Here is an 18,747-nt window from a genome sequence, read left to right as displayed (position 1 = left end):
TAAGTTTTAATTGTGTGGCAAACCATATAAGAATTAATTTTAAGAATGGGGTCCGACTTATACGGATGGCACAAAGTTAAGAACTTTCCGGGACTAGCAAATGTAACTATTGATCATTATTTATGACGGTTGAGAGAGTATTTAATTAAGAATATAACCACTTCAAAAAAGGAATAATCAAATTGGACTTACCTTGATTTCTTTGTGTGGAAATAGAAATTTGCGCTATGGTTCTTTTATGAATTATTATTATTTTATCCCAGTCGAAAGAATATTGCGCTTATAATATTTTTATGTATTCTTTATTTATTCTTGGATTTCTCTTATAAATTCATTAACAATTATTAAGTTTTCACAGAGACAACTATTAATATAATAATTTCGATTAGCACGACTGAACTGGGAGAACGCTATTCTCTCTCTGAATATTAATTTCCGGTCGCCGGACACATGTGCGTTTGTCGTCTGCTAATTTTCACGCGTACCACTTAAGCATATTTAAGTTGGCAATAGCGCGGGAAAAGTATTCAAATTTAAATTATATATTGTTTGGGAAAATCACCCGGAAGGGCAGCGAATATTATTTTAGTAACAAACTGGTTCGTTACAATCCCCCTTTCTTAACTGCCGTTGCGAGTAATTTTTCCTCTGCGATTTGTGAGGTCCAATCAACCATTCCACTGAATCTGGTTATATAGCCTTTTTAAAAAGTTTTAAATGCTAAATGAAAGTAAGAAAGTATTTTAATTAAACAATTATGTCAAACAAATTTAAAAAATAAAACTTTAGGTAAAGATTAAATAATTGTATCTCTCAACTGTCATTTTGGAACCATAGCGCTTCTTCGAACAGTGATACTATGAAATAATAAGTAGAAGTATTGAACATGAATTTTTATTTTCTATCGAAGCGATTGCTCATACAACGTTGAGGTAGTTTTCGTTCATATTTAAACATTTTAACAATTAAGTACAAAAATATATAAATTTTTAACGATATATATATATTTTTTTTTTTTTTTTTTTTGGCGCAATTGGCACTTTGGAATGATAGCTTTGATTAACTAATAGTAATACTGCTATTCAAAAGTAAATAAAAAGAAATTATAATTATAATAATAAAAAAATGAGTATTTTGTTTAATTCTACATAATACTTTGTCGCATAATAACTATGAAAAGAAAAAGATTAAGCGACGGTTGTAACTATAAAGACTAATGTCTAACTATTAATAATATAAAAAAATAGAAATAATGAAAATAAAATAAAAAAATTTTTTTTTTAAGTGCGACTTGACTGATGCTACAAAACATCTAGCGCGTAAAGGGGAAAGAATTTGGTTCTTTCTCATCGTCCTTGTCTAAACCAATTCCTAAGGCGTCCTTGAGATTCGCCCACAGAGTGATATTATCTTCCTCTGATTCGCGTGGAGAGATGAAGTTTTGCGCAATACGTGAGTGACCACTGATTGGTAAAGCGGCCAATTTAGCGGCGGTCTCTTGGTCGAGTGGTGGCTCAAATTTGGATGGCGCAGTTGAATCTACCGGTTCAGTCTCTTGGTTAGATCGAGGTGCTCTAGCCTTGGATGTTGAAGGAAGTGACTGTATAGATATGTCACTTCTTGAATTATTAATAGCGATGGACGACACATGTACTTCTCCTGTTTGTGAAGCTGCTGCGCTTCTTGGAGCTGAAGTAGAGGCTTGGTCTCTGGAATTTGGTTCGTCGATGGATTGCTGCTTGGGTGCCGAATTTTCCAATTCTTGCGCTAATTTGTTGCGCTTGATGATACCTTCAGCGATCATCCGTCTTCGACAGTCAACGCAGTGTGGATTAGGCAAATTTTTAGGTTGCCAGCATGACTTGCATCTGCGATTTTCGGGGATGCTGGTGAATGCGTTTGGATAGTGTGGCCAGGGACATTCTTTGGTTGTGAAATCAGGATGCGCGCAGACTTGGCAAAATTTACCTGAGTATTTTTTGTGACAAGAGCGGAAGCTATGCCCTGGTATTCCGCAATTAAGGCATCCTTCTGGCACTTTTGGTCGAAGTTTTGGCTCGCGTAAATTGGCATGCGCATGATAAACCTCCGACACTGTTCGGTGGAACAATTCACGCAAACGGTTGCTGTAATCCTCTTGGTAGGAATAATCCTCCGATAAGTGATGGTAATCCTCTTCGTAAGATTTCAAGTCTTTTTTCATCCTTGCGCAATTGGCACGAAGATCATCAGATTCCTCAGTAATCTTGGCGATTTGGGCAGAGAGATCGTGGCGCTCTTTTAATAGATCTAGGAGGGCTTTGTATTGGTCCCCGAGATCGGCCTCAAATCTTGATGTAGGAGTAGCACTAGGTCTAGTATCCTCCTCCAGAATCGATAATTCCTTGCGCGTTGCAGCCAACTTTTCCATCAAATGGCTTCGCTCTGACAATAGGGCCTCAAAATCTGCCCTATTGACTGCGACTAAGTCACTGGATTCGCTGGTGATGATGGCATCGCTTGACCTTTCAGAGGTCAACTGTATGCGCAAAACGGGAATTTTCGGCAATGTTGCCGATGATGGATCCTCAATGACTCTTTCTGCCTTGTCCATGTTGATTGACAGATCTAAAAATAAATTTTACATCGTAGATCGCGATCGTAAATTTTTTCGTGCAGGCTTTAGGTCGTTGACATGATATTTACCAAGTCTTTTACCATTATTATCGTTGATAATGACCACCATGGGAGATAACTTCTCAGTAATTATGGCAGGTCCTTTATAACGAGGAGCAAGCTTAGAACTATAACCACGAGTCGCGTTGGATAATGTATTATTGGGATAGAACACTAAATCTCCAAGTTGAAAGTCAATATTATTCTTTCGATTTTTATTGTATAATTTACCTTGCTTTTTGCTAGCTTTAATCATAAATTGTTCAACTTTTGTGCGTAAGGCGTCTATGTGTTTCATACGATCTAACCAAGTGTGAATTGTTTCATCTAGGTTAATGTCAGTGTTTGTGTCGCGTAGCGGTTCACCTATCCGTCGTGGTTCACGAGCAAAATTTAAGAAAGCTGGCGTGACACCAAGGGAGGTGTGGACTGTGGTGTTATAGGCGAATTGGATATCTTCGAGTAAAATATCCCATTCGCGCTGATTCTCACCAAGAAGACTTGCTAACATCGTTTTTAAATTACGGTTTATGCGCTCGACAGGGTTTGCCTGAGGGTGATAAACGGGTGTAGTTCGTTGTAACGAGCCAATTTTTTGTAAAAATGATGTAACATTGCGATTCACAAATTCTGTACCGTTATCGGTGATGACTATTCTAGGCGCTCCCCATCGGTTAACGAGGGTGCTTAAAGATTTAACGATTTTAGGACCGTCTGCTTTGGAAAGCGCGAAGCAGTCTATATAACGAGTATATGTATCTTCACAGACTAGAATATAATTTTTACCTGATTTCGATCGAGGTAAGGGACCTACAATATCGAGAGACACTGTTTCCCAAGGTTCTGTAATTTTGCGCGGATAAATTAAGCCTTGTGGTGAAGAATTCTTCGGTTTACACTTTAGGCAAATTTCGCATTCATTAACAAAACGCTTGATATCTTCACGCATTCCGGGCCAATAAAAATGGTTTATTATAGAGAGATAAGTTTTATTAATTCCCTGATGCGCAGATTGAGGAGTACAATGATGCTCCGTAATGATTGGTAAAATTTCATTTTCCTTAAGGATTTTCTTCCAGGCGTTATTATCGCCTATGGTTTCTTTAACCAGATTAGGTTTAAAGTAATATAATTGATTGTTCGAGTCAATTTTATATCTTTCATTGCGCGTCGGATCTTTCTGAACTTTTTCTAACATACTATTGTACCAGGCGTTATTTTGAATGAGATTTAATTCTGTGGAATTTTCGTCAAGTGTAACGTCTTCGTAAAGTCTTGAAAGAGTATCAGGCGCTTCATTGGTCGTACCTTTTCTATGTTCGATTTTGACATTGTTTGCGGATAACTCGAGAGCCCATCGCGCAAGCCTACCTTTTGGGTCTTTAAGGCCTTGCAACCAAATTAAACTGGAATGATCTGTGATCACAGTAAATTCAGCGCATTCTAGGTAACAGCGGAGCTTTTTGATAGCAAAGATCACAGCTAAGCATTCCTTTTCTGTGGTGGTGTAATTTAATTCAGCACCTCTTAAAGGTCTGCTTAAGCATGTGATTAAGTATTCTTTTTCTCCATCTTGCTGTGTCAAAATGGCACCAATACCGGTGTCGCTTGCATCAGTATATAAGAAAAATGGTAAACCAGGTTTAGGCGCGACTAAAGGCAAAGCCTTTTTCAAAGATTCTTTGACTTCTATGAACGCGGTCTCGTGTTCTTCGGTCCAGTTCCAAGGTACCTTAGGACTCGCTAGTTTATTGAGCGGTCCCTGCACTTTTGCTATATTGCGCAAGTGGCGGTGATACCAGTTTACCGAACCATTGAACCGGCGCAACTCTTTACGGTTTCGTGGAGTTGTGCGCTCGAGGATCGGTTCAACACGCTTGGGGTTAGGCTTTAATCCGTCTTTGTCAAGGATGAAACCTAAATATTCTACCGACGATTTGGCGAAGTACGATTTTTCGCGATTAATAGACAATCCTGCTTCTTTTAAAATAGTAAGGACTATGTCAAGAAGCAGAATGTGTTCTTCGAAAGTTTTGGATATTATGATCCAATCGTCGAGATAAGCATGAACTTGTTCAGAGTAACGTTCCGGTAAATTATTAGCACGAATATACTCTATAAATTTTTCTTTTAGTCGATCGGTTAGCGCTTGAAAGGTGGCCGGCGCGTTTGTGAGTCCGAAGGGCATTCTGACCCATTCGAACTGCCCACGACCAGGGACAACGAAGGCGGTATACTCGCGCGACTTCGGGTCAATAGGAATGTGGTGAAACGCATCGGTCAAGTCTATAGTGCTAATAACATTGGCCTCGGATAATGCGTCAAGTATCGTATCCATGCGTGGCAGAGGGTAAGCTGATTTCTTTGTGTTTTTATTTAACATTCGGAAATCCATGCATACTCTGGGCCTGCCATCCTTACGATAAGTGAGCACTACCGGGCTAGCGAAGCGTCCATTGCTTCTGATTATAAACTTTTTATCTAAATATTTATCAATTTGATCGTTTATTATTTTATTTGCTTCTAAGCTGCGGCGATAAGGTTTTAATTTAAAAGGTGTGGGATCGGTGAGTTCGATCACATGCGTGGTTAAATCAGTAACACCGGTCCCAGAAATAAATTTCGATAATTTATCATCTAAGAACTCATCTAATATTTTTCTTTGTTCTGTAGTTAATTCAATTAATTGAGCAGAATTTAGGAAGCTGCGCGTATTAGAACGGGAGCCTAAAGGGTGTCGAAGAGATGACCCTTTCATGGACCAATAACCTTGGCATGCGTCAATGACAACTTGCCAACTAATTATAAAGTCCATGCCTAATATTACTGGTGTGGTTAGGCCGTCGAGAACAGCAAACCATAATTCACCATGGCAATTACCTAACTCTATATTGAATTTTACCGAATGACGAGGCGCGGCTACGTGGTCGCGTTGTGCGAGTTGTACGCCAGCGCGCGTTATTGCATCCTTAATCGGATCGCCGTTAGCTAAATTTTTAATTTTATCATAAAGATCTCCTGACATAAAGGTACGATCACTACCTGTGTCAAGAAGCGCGATTATTTTTTCATTACCGATTTTAATTGTAGTGGAAATTGTACATCGTTCCTGAGGCGGTGAGGGCAATGCGGGCCCTTTGTGTACTTTGGGCTTAGTTTTATCAGTCAATGTAAATAAATTGTTTGACTGATTTGCCAAGGGCAATGATTTGAGTGAAGATATGCGCGCGCCTACTGTGGAGGGGCAATCTTCCTCAGAATCGTAGTACTCCGTCTCGGATTCAGAATAGAAGCAATCGTCGTAATCGTTTTCAGAATCACTAGTATCAATCCTACTTGCATGCGCTTTATTTAGCGTTGATGCTATTTGAGGATTATACGTTGATTCTTTAGCGATAGGAATGCTCTCTGAGTTTGAACGTGTATTAATCTCGTCAGGATTATTTATTTTTATAATTTTCGGTAATTTATCGCTTGAATTTATTGATATTTCGCCAGGGAGATCTAATCTCTCCTGGCATCTCTGCCGTTTTTTGGTTGAGAATCATTAGGCGCATTTTGACCGAAATTTGGTGGGAAGTCGCGGTTATAATTACCGTGCCAAGGTGGCTGCATTGGTTGCTGTGGAGGCGCATGCGGAGGAAAAGATGGCCGCATAGGTTGCGCGCTGCACTGGCAGTCAAGCTGGCAATACTGCGAAGAGTGGGGGGAGTTATGGTAGTAATCATGGTTGTAGTTCCAACCGCGACCGGTACCATTCCATCCATTTTTGTAACCGCGTCCACGATTATTTTGGTTATTGCCGCCTCGACCGTTTCCACGACCGTTATAGTTTCGTGACTTTTCGTGCTTGTCATGTTTTTTGTGCGCAGGCGATCTACGCTTTTCCCCCCCTTTCTGCGACGAGGCGGAGCCTGAGGAGCTAGAAGAGGTAGAAGTTGAGCGTTTGCGCGACCGATGAGAAGACGAAGAAGTGGTGGGGGCAATTACTGCATTTTTCGATTTATATGGCTTAGAATTGTCTGTATCATTAATATTTAATTTTTGTTTTAGTGACTCAAATTGTTTTTTGTACATGTCAATTTTGTTTAAATTTTGTTCAGGTTTGGGTTTCGCTTTTTGTTTACCTTTTTTCGCTTGCTTTGGTTTTGTTTCAACGCTAGTTTCGGTTTCGATAGGTTCGACGGAAGGGGTTTTAGATTGAGATGTTTGCGAATCAATTGCATTTAATTGATTTTTGTTGCGCGAATTACGGGACCGTTTAGAGTCTTGTTCGCGTAACTTGTTTGATTGTTGCATGAATTCGATTTTCTCTTGATATTTGCGTATCTGGTCTAAGAGTTCTTCGTAAGTCGAAAAGCTATCGCGATCGAAAAGGGAAATTAATTCAGAATGAAGGCTTAAATAAATTTTATCAAGCTGATTACTTTCTGGAATTTTATTTCTCAATTTACTGTAAAGTGCACCTAATTTTAAAACAAAGTCCATTCCCGGTTCATTTTCTAATTGTACCGCGCGGTGTATTTTATTGAGAATTTGATTGTCATCATTTACATCGCTGAAAGTTTTGCGGAACGATCTTGAAAATTCGGTCCATGTTGTCCGTTTGTGACGAAACATGTTAAACCAAGAATAAGCTGTTTCATTTAAGGTTTGAGAAAAAATTGGAAGCGCGTCATCAGGATCTATTGCTGATGCGTTCATTTTTCTTTCGAATTCGTCGAGAAATTCGTTAGCATCTAACTTTCCAGGAAATTTTAGTTCCCAGGATTTGATAATTTTATGCAAATTTGGAACTTGTGTTCGATGCGCGGAAGAAGCATTAAGGGCTATATTTACAGGAGGGTTGTTTAATTCGCGATTGTTTGAATAATTTGGATTAGAATTTCCTTGTGATATAGAATTTGTTGGTTCAGAAAATTGCAAAGTACGATTAGCAGGAGGGACTTGTCGCGAAGGTGTTGTGCACGAGAGTGGGGGTACATTTGCGCTGTAACTGTTGTTGCACGTTGAGTTGTACTCGAGGTGATACCTGTAAATGTAACCGTATTAGTGGTTGAAGTGGGAGGTAAGCAAGTTTTTAGCGCGATGTGATCGCCACTGACGTCATATTCCCAACGAGAATCATGCCATGGAGATTGCGCATGTTTCGTTTGGAGTTGTGACACCTTTGTTGTGAGATCCCTAATGTTATCTGCAATTTCGACGCGAAGTTTTTCCATAGAATTATTAGTTTCTAATCTTAGCGCATTTATTTCGCGGTGATTATCATTGTATAGATTAAGCATTTGTTGTTGCGAATCTTCAAGATGGCGTTCGAACAATTGCTGAATCTGTTTTTTAAATTTATTATTTTCGTCTATTTGAGTAGACGTTAAATTTTCAAAACGTGAATAAAATGTTTTTAATTGTGTTGTTGTAATTGGTGTTTTTGCTGATTTAGGTTTTCGACCGCGGCGCTGAAATGATGTTTTTAAAATTGCTCCTGTTGTATTAGGTAATGTGGTAGATGTATCTTGAGTCATAGCTGTGCTATCGTTTTCGAAATTCTCTTCTTCGAAAACGTTAGCAATTGAGCTAAGACTTTCAGTTGGTGAGGGGGGTTGGTTAGGGTTAACCGATTCGCTTTTATTAGTTTCTGGTGTTCTGATCATTTTATTTGATTTTTTGAATGCTTCCGTTTGAGAACGAGTTTGAATATTATTTGTAATTTTGTCTTTATGACTTTTCCTGGTCATAATTAACTGTTAATAAAAAGAAAACATTGATTGATTTTTATTTTGATAAAACAAATTGTTTATTGAAGAAGAGAGAGAAAAAAAAATCTTCTTTTTTTCTTTTTTCTTTTTTTTTTTTTTTTAAAATAAAAAATAAAAAAAAATTTTTTATAACAATTTGTTTTTTTTTTTTTTAATAATTAATTAAATTAAATTTAATTTAATTCAATAAAAAAAAAATTTTTGATTAAAACCAGCAAAAATCGTTGATTGCGTATGACTACTTGTATATTATTGTTTTGGTTTTGCTATTCAAGTTGGAGATAATGTGACTTGAAAAGCAAAAAAAATTTCAATATATTTGGAAATTAAATAATGGAATTTATTTCCATGGTAGTCATTATCCAATGTTTCAGAGTAATTAACATTCAATAAAGAAAAATTGTTCACAAAAGATATTGTTTAAATTGTAAAAATACCATTTTGTAATAATTGTCATGTAAAAAGACATTTGAAATTGAAATAATGTTCATGCGCAGTAAGCAGAAGTAATTTGTTCAGCTAATAATGATGAAAATTACATTATTTGTTTATTTAAATAAAGCGCAAAAATAATTAAAAAATATAAAGCGAAGCATGTTATTTGGCATAAAAATTAAAAAATTATAAAGCGAAGCAATTAGCAATGCGTAGAAATAATATAAATACAAAGCGTAGCATAGGCGAATAAGCGAAAATGTATAAAAAAGAGAGTCGACAATTCTACAGCAGTGAGAGAGAGAAGCGAATATACTGTAGTCTCTATAGGCTATGACCTTGCGAGAGAGCGGTTCTCAACTCGCGGAGACTTTTTGTAAATGCGTACGAGTATATATATATATATAGTCACAATTGCCAATCCAGAAAAATTCTTTTTAGGAGTTTTTATTTCATATATATTTTTTGAAAATAAAAAAAAATATTGGAAATGATTTATTTTTAAAGTTTTAATTTATAACACAATTAATTTCGCGCGAGAGAAGTGTCGAGCACATGGCGATTTTTAGGTTATTTTAAAACTTGATTTTTCGTTAATTTTGTAATTTTTCTTTTATAAAAAAAACATTTTGGGTGTCAAAAATTGTGGCAAAAAGGCACGATTCTTAACTTTCCAAAAATTTTCTATAAGAACACGTTGGGCGCCAAAAATTGTGCAAAAGGCACGATCTTTGGCTTTCCACAAAGAAAGAAAAATTTTCACAAAAACACGTTGGGTGCCAAAAATTGTGCAAAAAAGCACGATTTTTGGCTTTCCAAAAAAAAACTTTTTTTTTTGAACACGTTGGGCGCCAAAAATTGTGATAAAAATTACAATTTTTGGCTTAATTAGTGAATATGTTAATTCGCCAATTAACACACGTTGGGCGCCAAAAATTGTAATAAAAATTACAATTTTTGGCTTGATTAGAAAAAACTACGTTGGGCGCCAAAAATTGTGGCAAACCATATAAGAATTAATTTTAAGAATGGAGTCCGACTTATACGGATGGCACAAAGTTAAGAACTTTCCGGGACTAGCAAATGTAACTATTGATCATTATTTATGACGGTTGAGAGAGTATTTAATTAAGAATATAACCACTTCAAAAAAGGAATAATCAAATTGGACTTACCTTGATTTCTTTGTGTGGAAATAGAAATTTGCGCTATGGTTCTTTTATGAATTATTATTATTTTATCCCAGTCGAAAGAATATTGCGCTTATAATATTTTTATGTATTCTTTATTTATTCTTGGATTTCTCTTATAAATTCATTAACAATTATTAAGTTTTCACAGAGACAACTATTAATATAATAATTTCGATTAGCACGACTGAACTGGGAGAACGCTATTCTCTCTCTGAATATTAATTTCCGGTCGCCGGACACATGTGCGTTTGTCGTCTGCTAATTTTCACGCGTACCACTTAAGCATATTTAAGTTGGCAATAGCGCGGGAAAAGTATTCAAATTTAAATTATATATTGTTTGGGAAAATCACCCGGAAGGGCAGCGAATATTATTTTAGTAACAAACTGGTTCGTTACAATTGCAACAACTCTTTTATTTTTTTCTCGGTATTTTCAGTTAATGTCAATTTATCCTGTTTTAGACATTTCCACATCTCATTAACATCATTCTGTATTTTCAACTTTGAAAATTCTCCACTATAACACTTTTTATACGCTTCGAATAATTTATGATATAGCGACATTTATATTTCGATAAAAATTGCACTTTTACAAAATAATGAATAGAATAAGTTCACGTGGAGATGCCGGCGTTTCAAGTTTAAACTTGAGCTCGGATGTAAACATAAACATGCCGACAAACAGTAAAGGTTCGATCATAGCTTTTACTATAGCCAAAGGAATAAAAAACATGATTTGTCCTTTCTAACAGCAAGTTCAATTTTTCTTGTAGAACCGACCAATCATGTTTTTTATTCCTTTGGCTAGTGAAAGCTGTGAACGCAATTTAAGGGTAAAGGGAAAAACATGATTCGAGACAATTTCCCTAGATTTGGCTCGCTTCGGGAAGGTAGGTTCGAATTTAAAATTACCCGCGCTATTTAAAAAAAAGAAAAATAAGATATAAAACTACGTAGTCATGGCTTGAACCCCTCCCCTCCCCCACGTAGTCAACCGTAGACTTTCGCTGGACCCCCCCCCTCCCCCTAAGCTGGCTACGTAGTTTATGGACGATCCCTAATTGCCGATGCACCGGCAAGGGCTTTAGTGCTAAATCATTACAGTCATAATTCGTCTTCAGCTTGTTCTAAGTGCAAAGTAGAAGGACATCGTACAGAAGTGGGGTTTGAAAGAACTACAATTTTCGAAGGCGTTGGACACGAACTTAGAAATGATGATCAGTCCAAAAATTTGTTAGATGATAACACAGCCCCACAAAAAAAAAAAAGTGTCGTGCGCGGCAGACCAGACTAGTCATTTCCCATGTATTTTGACGCGCTGAACACGAATCCGAAGTCCGTTTTGCTCCATCACGTCAGGATTTTTTTCTAACCTCCAAAAACCTGTCGGATTTTGAGAGGTAGGCTATTTTTTTTAAAATTGATGGATTTACTTCAAAATTGGTATCTAGGGGTTTTTTGGGTCGCTGATGACGAATTTGAAGTTAGATTTTCAAAATTCAAAATGGCGGCTCCAATATGGCGGACGAATTTTGTAAAAGTTGATGGATTTACTTCAAACTTGGTATCTAGGGGTTTTTTGGGTCGCTGATTACGAATCTGAAGTTAGATTTTCAAAATTTAAAATGGCGGCTCCAATATGGCGGACGAATTTTGTAAAAATTGATGGATTTACTTCAAACTTGGTACCTAGGGGTTTTTTGGGTCGCTGATTACGAATCTGAAGTTAGATTTTCAAAACTAGAAATGAAAATTCTTATATACATAAGTAAGGTATTCACGTCTTTTTATGGTAGCGCACTCTTTTGTCCTCAAAGGATTTGTGTAATGGTTTTCTTTTCAAATTGGTGCCTCCAGGTACAATATCCCTTTTCAGCATCCAACAGTAGTCGGCCATCATATTTACATCCCATCTTCCTTGATAACGACGCTCAAATTCTTTCAGATCTTGATGGAATCGTTCTCCTTGTTCTTCACTGTAATCTCCCAAATTTTCAGGGAATTGATCCCGATGCGAGTCTAAGTAATGCAACTTTATGCTCATTAAGCATCCTAACTTACCAAAGGTTTTAATCATATCACTATTTGCTCCCAATTTTCACTCTTGTGATTACCCAGAAAATTTTCGACAACTGCTTTAAAACTAAGCCATGCGGCTTTCTCCTTTTTATTCATCTTGGTGATAAATTGCTCATCTTTTAACAATTTGCGAATACGTGGTCCATCGAAAACCCCTTCTTTTAGTTTCGCATCAGAGATTTCTGGAAACTTTTGTTCCAGGTATTTGAAACAGTTTCCTTTTTTATCTAAGGCTTTGACAAACTGTTTAATTGCTCCTAGTTTCGTGTGTAAGGGCGGAATTATCACCTTTGAAGGGTCGATATCGTCCGCCATATTGGAGCCGCCATTTTAAATTTTGAAAATCTAACTTTAGATTCGTAATCAGCGACCCAAAAAACCCCTAGATACCAAGTTTGAAGTAAATCCATCAATTTTTACAAAATTCATCCGCCATATTGGAGCCGCCATTTTGAATTTTGAAAATCTAACTTCAAATTCGTCATCAGCGACCCAAAAAACCCCTAGATACCAATTTTGAAGTAAATCCATCAATTTTAAAAAAAATAGCCTACCTCTCAAAATCCGACAGGTTTTTGGAGGTTAGAAAAAAATCCTGACGTGATGGAGCAAAACGGACTTCGGATTCGTGTGCAGCGCGTCAAAATACATGGGAAATGACTAGTCTGGTCTGCCGCGCACGACACTTTTTTTTTTTTGTGGGGCTGTGTAATCACCATAAGGGAGGAAGTCCTCTATCTCGCTTACTGGGTTTGGTTACTCAAGTTCCTTTCGAACCTATGCATCTTGTCTGGGTGGGAGCTTGTAAAAAAGTGATGTCTGCACATATCCATGGCAACTTTGGATTTCGATTATTGAAATTGAATGGAAGAAAATTAGACATTCTTGACGGTAGAATGGTAATGCTTCAATCTTATTGTTCTTCAGAGTTCAATCGTCGTCCACAGGCGTTCAGTAAGTTTGGAAAGTTTAAAGCAACTGAGTGTCGACAATTTTTGCTGTATACTTCAGCCCCTATTCTAAAAGATATTTTTTCAGAGGACCATTATCTTCATTTCATGACATTACATAGCGTAATGCGTCTACTTATTCTGAAGGATACTCCACGCGATATATATCCATTCTGTCAAGAATCTTTAGAAACTTTCGTAGATTCCTGTGCACATCTTTATGGTGAGCAATTTCTCTCATACAATATTCATGGCCTGACACATATTGTACAAGACGTTGCAACGCTTTGTCCATTAGAATCATTTAGCGCATTTTGTTTTGAAAATAATATGCCTGAAGTACGAAAGTATATTAGAAAACCAGAAATGAAACTTCAACAAGTGTACAAAAGAATCTCTGAAAAAGAAGGTCTCACTCCAGAACCTTTAAACAGCGAAACTGGCCTTCGTTTATCACAAAAACACGTAGATGGACCTGTCCCTGGAAATATTCCTATCCACCTTTGCAAGCAATTTAAAAATCTAAAATTTGAGGGATTCACATTTGCTATTGCGTTGCGTGACAGCTGTTGCAAACTGAAAAACACGAAAATTTGCATAATAAAGAACATAGAATCTAAACGTGCAATCTACGACGTTAATCTGACGTCAGATTATGTTGATGTGTATGAATGCACAAACTTAATGCCTGAACTTAAAGTAGTACCATTTACAGATGTAAAAGACAAAGTATATCTAATGCCAAAATGGAGTAATATAGAAGGACGGCAAGAAATTGTATTAGAAAACCAATATATTTGTGCTTCATTGTTATCACCATTGGAAGTGCCCGACAATGTAGACATTCATTATTGAAATTATCTAAAAGGTATTAATCGCCCTTAAGCGAGTAAGTAATGAATTAAAGTGAAATTAATTTTATATTTCAATAATCTTACATTAGAAACATATTTTATCAGAATAAAACAAAAAATTTAACACAAATTTCCACGAACTAGAGATCAGATAAATATAAAAATGAATTTTTGGAAGTGACGGTTTATTGAGAATAATAAAAAACTAAGTATTGACTTAACAAAGTTTTCCTTAAATTCTAAAATTTTACCGACTCAAAGAGAGTAAATGCAGGTGCTTAACATTTACATGGATAGAATTTTTTATTAAAAAGAATATGAATTCGAAAATTAAAATTTTTGAAGATTACCTTTTTTAAGTACTTTAAAGAAAGTAATTAAGATTTTTGTGGATCAAAATCTAGTTTTATAACAAAAACTCATCACTTGATTTTAAAGATAAATATTTCCAATCTTAGAAATCAAATATTTTTGTGAAAAGTAAAAAACAAGGGTTATTTCATATCAAAATATCTTCCATTAAAGAAAATGTCCTAAAGACGTCTTTAAGTCAGCTTGTGTGTCCGTGCCCACTGGAGGTCCAAAATGTATCTATTACTATAATAAACTTATTGCAATTTGGAATTATTAACAATATAAATTATCGTTTTTTTAAGTTCATCATGGAAAATTCTCGCAAAAAATCCACAAAAGAAGTAAAAGTAACAAGCAAAGGAAGACAAATTAAAACTCCAAAACGGCATTTGCCAACGTCTTCCGAGGATGATCGTCCGCAATTAAAAAAGATTAAGTCTTCTGGAAATATTAAAAATCAGTTGCAAATTTTGAAGGCACGCCTTAAAGAAATTGAACAAAAAAGAAAGGTCGATACTGTAAATTATAAATTACTAGAAACGCAGAATGAGAATTCAAAGTCGACGTCGGTTATTACAGCTTGCAGTTCTCGGATTTCAGTCTCTTCTAATCATACTCTGAATGAAAATTCGTAAGAAAAATATTTTTTAATTTATATATTTAAAAAACAAATTAGAACGAAATTAAAACAAAATGTTATATACAACTTTAAACAATTAGTCTGTTTTAAATTAAGTATTTCATTTACTTTATTCCAGTAACATAGACAAGGAGAAGTCCGTTGTTAATCCTGCTGCATTTGTAGAAAAGTCGGTGGAAGAATCTGAAACTAATTTCAAGAATCCTGCAACGAAAGAAGTAAATTCTTCTGTTTTCGTCAGTGAAATTCAACTTCAATTAAATTGTTCTAAAGAACCATCTTTAGATAACGATAATAATTTCGACGAAGTCTTTGATCTTTGCCAATCTTCGGAAATTAATAGTTTGCACCAGAAATTAGACTTGAATCTGCAGAAATTAGAGTAAGTCAAGTAGAAAATAATTTTAAAATACTTAATTATATAATTTCATTTAAAATTTTTAACTTATGTTAAAAACAAAATATATAAAAAATAATATCTTCCTTAGTATATAACATTTAATTTTTTCAATTAAAACGGAACAGAAATTATAATTCCATATTTCTTTTTTATTCTCAGATTTAAAGTTACATAGGTTATAGAGATATAAAAATATACTTATCTAGGAACGTGTCAAATTATTATTATTATTTTTATATGTCTAATTAAATTTCAGAATTTTGGAACAACAAAATGAAATAATAATTGCAAATCAAGGTCGAATTTTAACAGAACTTTCACAAAATAAGGAAATGGGTGGCAATGTATTTTCTGAAAGACTTTTTCAACCTCTGCTTGGGTTCCCGTTGAAAACCATTAAAGAATTTGAAGAATTGAATGCAGAGGACAATATTGAAAAACGCCAAATCTTGGTAACTTTTGGTTTATAAAATATAAACACACTCGAAAGCATTCCTTACTCTTTCATTTACACAAAATACATTTATCTGAGCAATATATGCTTATTTTCATTAACTACATATTTTTTCATTTATCTATATATTAAATTAATATACATATTAATATCGATACCTGACAGCTAATCAAACCACTCTGGCTTTGGACCTCAATAACAACCTCTTTCAATTTGGTCGCCTAAAAATAACCAGACTTTCCAACCTCGACATATTTTGTTTAAGCATTTTTTATTGAAAGTGCAACTTTAGTAATGAAATTTACATATAGAATGAAATCATCGAAGTTTTAATAATAATAAAAGATGTGTAACTTTCATCGCACATTTGTTGCATTTTTAATACGACCAAAGTGAAAGAGGTTGTTTTTTTGAAGTCCAAAACTAATAAATATATGTAATTTATCTCCATTTATATAATCGCCTGGGCTCAGAAAGAACTTTTTTCCTTATCAGACAAATTTTTTTTAGTTTAACCATTTGGTTTGTTTGGGAGGGTCAAAACTAAGAGCATTTTTAAACTGCGTTTTAAAAGAGACTATGACTGACGAACTAGTTTGCAAATTTTCATGGCTGGGTGGAAAAAAGTATCAAAAGTTCGGTGACACAAGGGTATCAAATACTCTGTATCGTAAGTATTTTTTACGCGAATAACAATAAACAAATTAAAATATATTAAATGATTAAAATTTTCTTTTCTTTTTAGAGGCAGCCAGAAAATGCAAGCATTTTAGTGGTCCAGATGACAAATTAAATTATAAATCAGAAATGTTGGAGGTTCTGCGATCAACGAAACAAAGGTTTCGCAACTTCAAGAAAAAAGACATCGAAGAAAATGGTGATGATCTCAATAATGAAGAGTTGAAAAGGATGATCAGTGAGTTAGAAGATACCCAAAGAAGCGAATCGGACGATAATTCAGAGGGTAATTTAGAGAATGACTCGTCATTTGGAGATGACGAGCTTTAGACAAAGATTTATATTTTGAAAAATTTAATTATTACAACTAAAACTTTGAAGAATATTAGTATTATTAACTCTTTATTAGGATTTTATTAGTTACCTAAGTTTTCAATTTTTTCTTTCACCCGATTGTATTACTAAACCAAAAATACATGTTTTTAAAATAAAAGTTTTAATAAAATATTTTTAAATTAAGCTACAGTTTCATATTTATTGATATTATATTTTTCACTGTATGTATTGCAAAAAATAAACGAGACTCGCATTTCACCCTCATGTGTGCAACTTCATGGCATGCGAGCGTAATGCGTCTCAATTGAGGACGCATCTGTCTGCACCAGTGAAGGCACGTGTGCGAAAAGAAGCGTCATAAATGCAAGCAATATGCGACGCATATTCATATCATTTTGTTATCTGGGAGGTGTCATTTTTTTCATAATTTCATCAGCTTTCAGGAAAAAAATACAAAAAATTTTTGACATTCTTATTTTCTACGTTTTAAGCATTTTTCCATGAAAAAAGGGGCGTATTGATACTTACTTTCTTACTCATAAGTGGAATTTCACTTATGAGTAAATGAATTTTCACTTATTTGAAGTGTATATGCACTTATTTTTACGTGGAAGACTTTTGAAACATGCATAAGTGAATATTCACTTATTCAGATTTAGAGAGTACGGAAATTTAAATTTAATACACATCCTTAAAGGATATGTGATTATTCTTAAAATGAAAGTAATAAATTTATTCTTTTATTATGGTTATTAAATTGTATAAATTTTTTTTTAAGAAATGTTTTTCCACGTTGAAATACTATATACAATTTTTTAAGTAGATTAAATAGTTTTTATGTTGTATTTTTGAAGAAGAAAATAAGAAATTAATTCTAACCCTGTTGAAAATTCCTATGTGAGAACACATATGGGATCCCATCCAGGATCTCTTGTGAGTTCTTATGTGGGTTCCCATACAGGTTCACACATAAGATCCTGTATGAAAAGGTTCCTGGGATGAACTTGCGTGAGATCAAGCGCACGATCTTATGTCTCTGTAAAAGCAATAACACAGGATCCCATGAGGTTTCCTGTGTAGGTTCCTATATGAACAACACGATAAATAGGAACACACATGGGATCTTATCCGAGATCTTGTATGAGTTCTTACATAGGTTCTCACATATAAGAAGATTATTAGCAGCTTAATAAGATTTTATATAAAATCTTATTAAGCTGCTATTAATCTTCTTATATGTGAGAACCTATGTGAGAACCTATGTAAGAACACATACAAGATCTCGGATAAGATCCCATGTGTGTTCCTATTTATCGTGTTGTTCATATTGGGATCTGACATTCGTACACATGCCATCTGGTGTTGAAAAATGTAACTAGTTTTGGATAACTGTTTGTGTCACTTGCAATTGTAGTTCCGCTGTCATTGTTAATTATTTTATCATTATGAATGAAGCTACATTTTTACCGCCCTGCAGAATTAAGTGTTCTGTGAGAGGCTGTGGCAGTACTGTAGCGAAAAATTTAAGCGTAATTTTCCATAAATTTCCGAAACCAAAACAACGAGTAGTGGATGTGAAAAATACGTTCGATAATTTTGAAAAAGTCGATCAATTAAAGGCCTGGAAAAATGCTTTAAAAATAAACAGTATAAAGCCTTCTATGAGAGTATGTTCTCTGCATTTCAAAAGAAGTGATTACATTTTGCCATGTAAGTTTAATATTTTAGAATTTGGAGGTTATATAATCTTTCATATTACCCGTGCATGTGAACATTTTGAAAGTTAATTTATCACTGTAAAAACGGATAAATAAATTTTTTTTTCACTTCTTGTTAACAGACTTTTACAATGAAAAATGAAATACATACATTTATAAATTTTCATATAATTACATGAAATATAAAGGAAAATACAATACTATTCTTGCACAAGTATCGCTGGATTTGAGAAAATAATTT

At 34.8% G+C, this 18,747-nt stretch overlaps 1 protein-coding gene across 1 annotated transcript; it reads right to left on the bottom strand.

The window, feature by feature from the left end:
- Positions 1-1,272: 1,272 nt before the first annotated feature.
- Positions 1,273-10,385, bottom strand: LOC127281050 (uncharacterized). Its single transcript, XM_051304534.1, has 2 exons — positions 10,025-10,385; positions 1,273-2,607 (listed from the first exon to the last, which is right to left on the bottom strand). The coding sequence occupies exon 2, from the start codon at positions 2,591-2,593 to the stop codon at positions 1,313-1,315; it is 1,281 nt and encodes a 426-aa protein (XP_051160491.1). The 5' UTR covers positions 2,594-2,607; positions 10,025-10,385; the 3' UTR covers positions 1,273-1,312.
- Between the last annotated feature and the right edge of the window lie 8,362 nt (positions 10,386-18,747).

The sequence above is a fragment of the Leptopilina boulardi genome, unplaced genomic scaffold (assembly GCF_019393585.1).
Source record: "Leptopilina boulardi isolate dan_hultmark-lab unplaced genomic scaffold, ZJU_Lbou_2.1 LbouV2_262, whole genome shotgun sequence".
NCBI lineage: Eukaryota > Metazoa > Arthropoda > Insecta > Hymenoptera > Figitidae > Leptopilina > Leptopilina boulardi.
Note: the sequence above shows the minus strand (reverse complement) of the source record. Positions and strands in the feature narration are given on the sequence as shown.

Coding starts and splice junctions, on each gene's coding strand:
- LOC127281050 (XM_051304534.1), bottom strand. CDS start 2,593: ATGGACAAGGCAGAAAGAGTCATTGAGGATCCATCATCGGCAACATTG.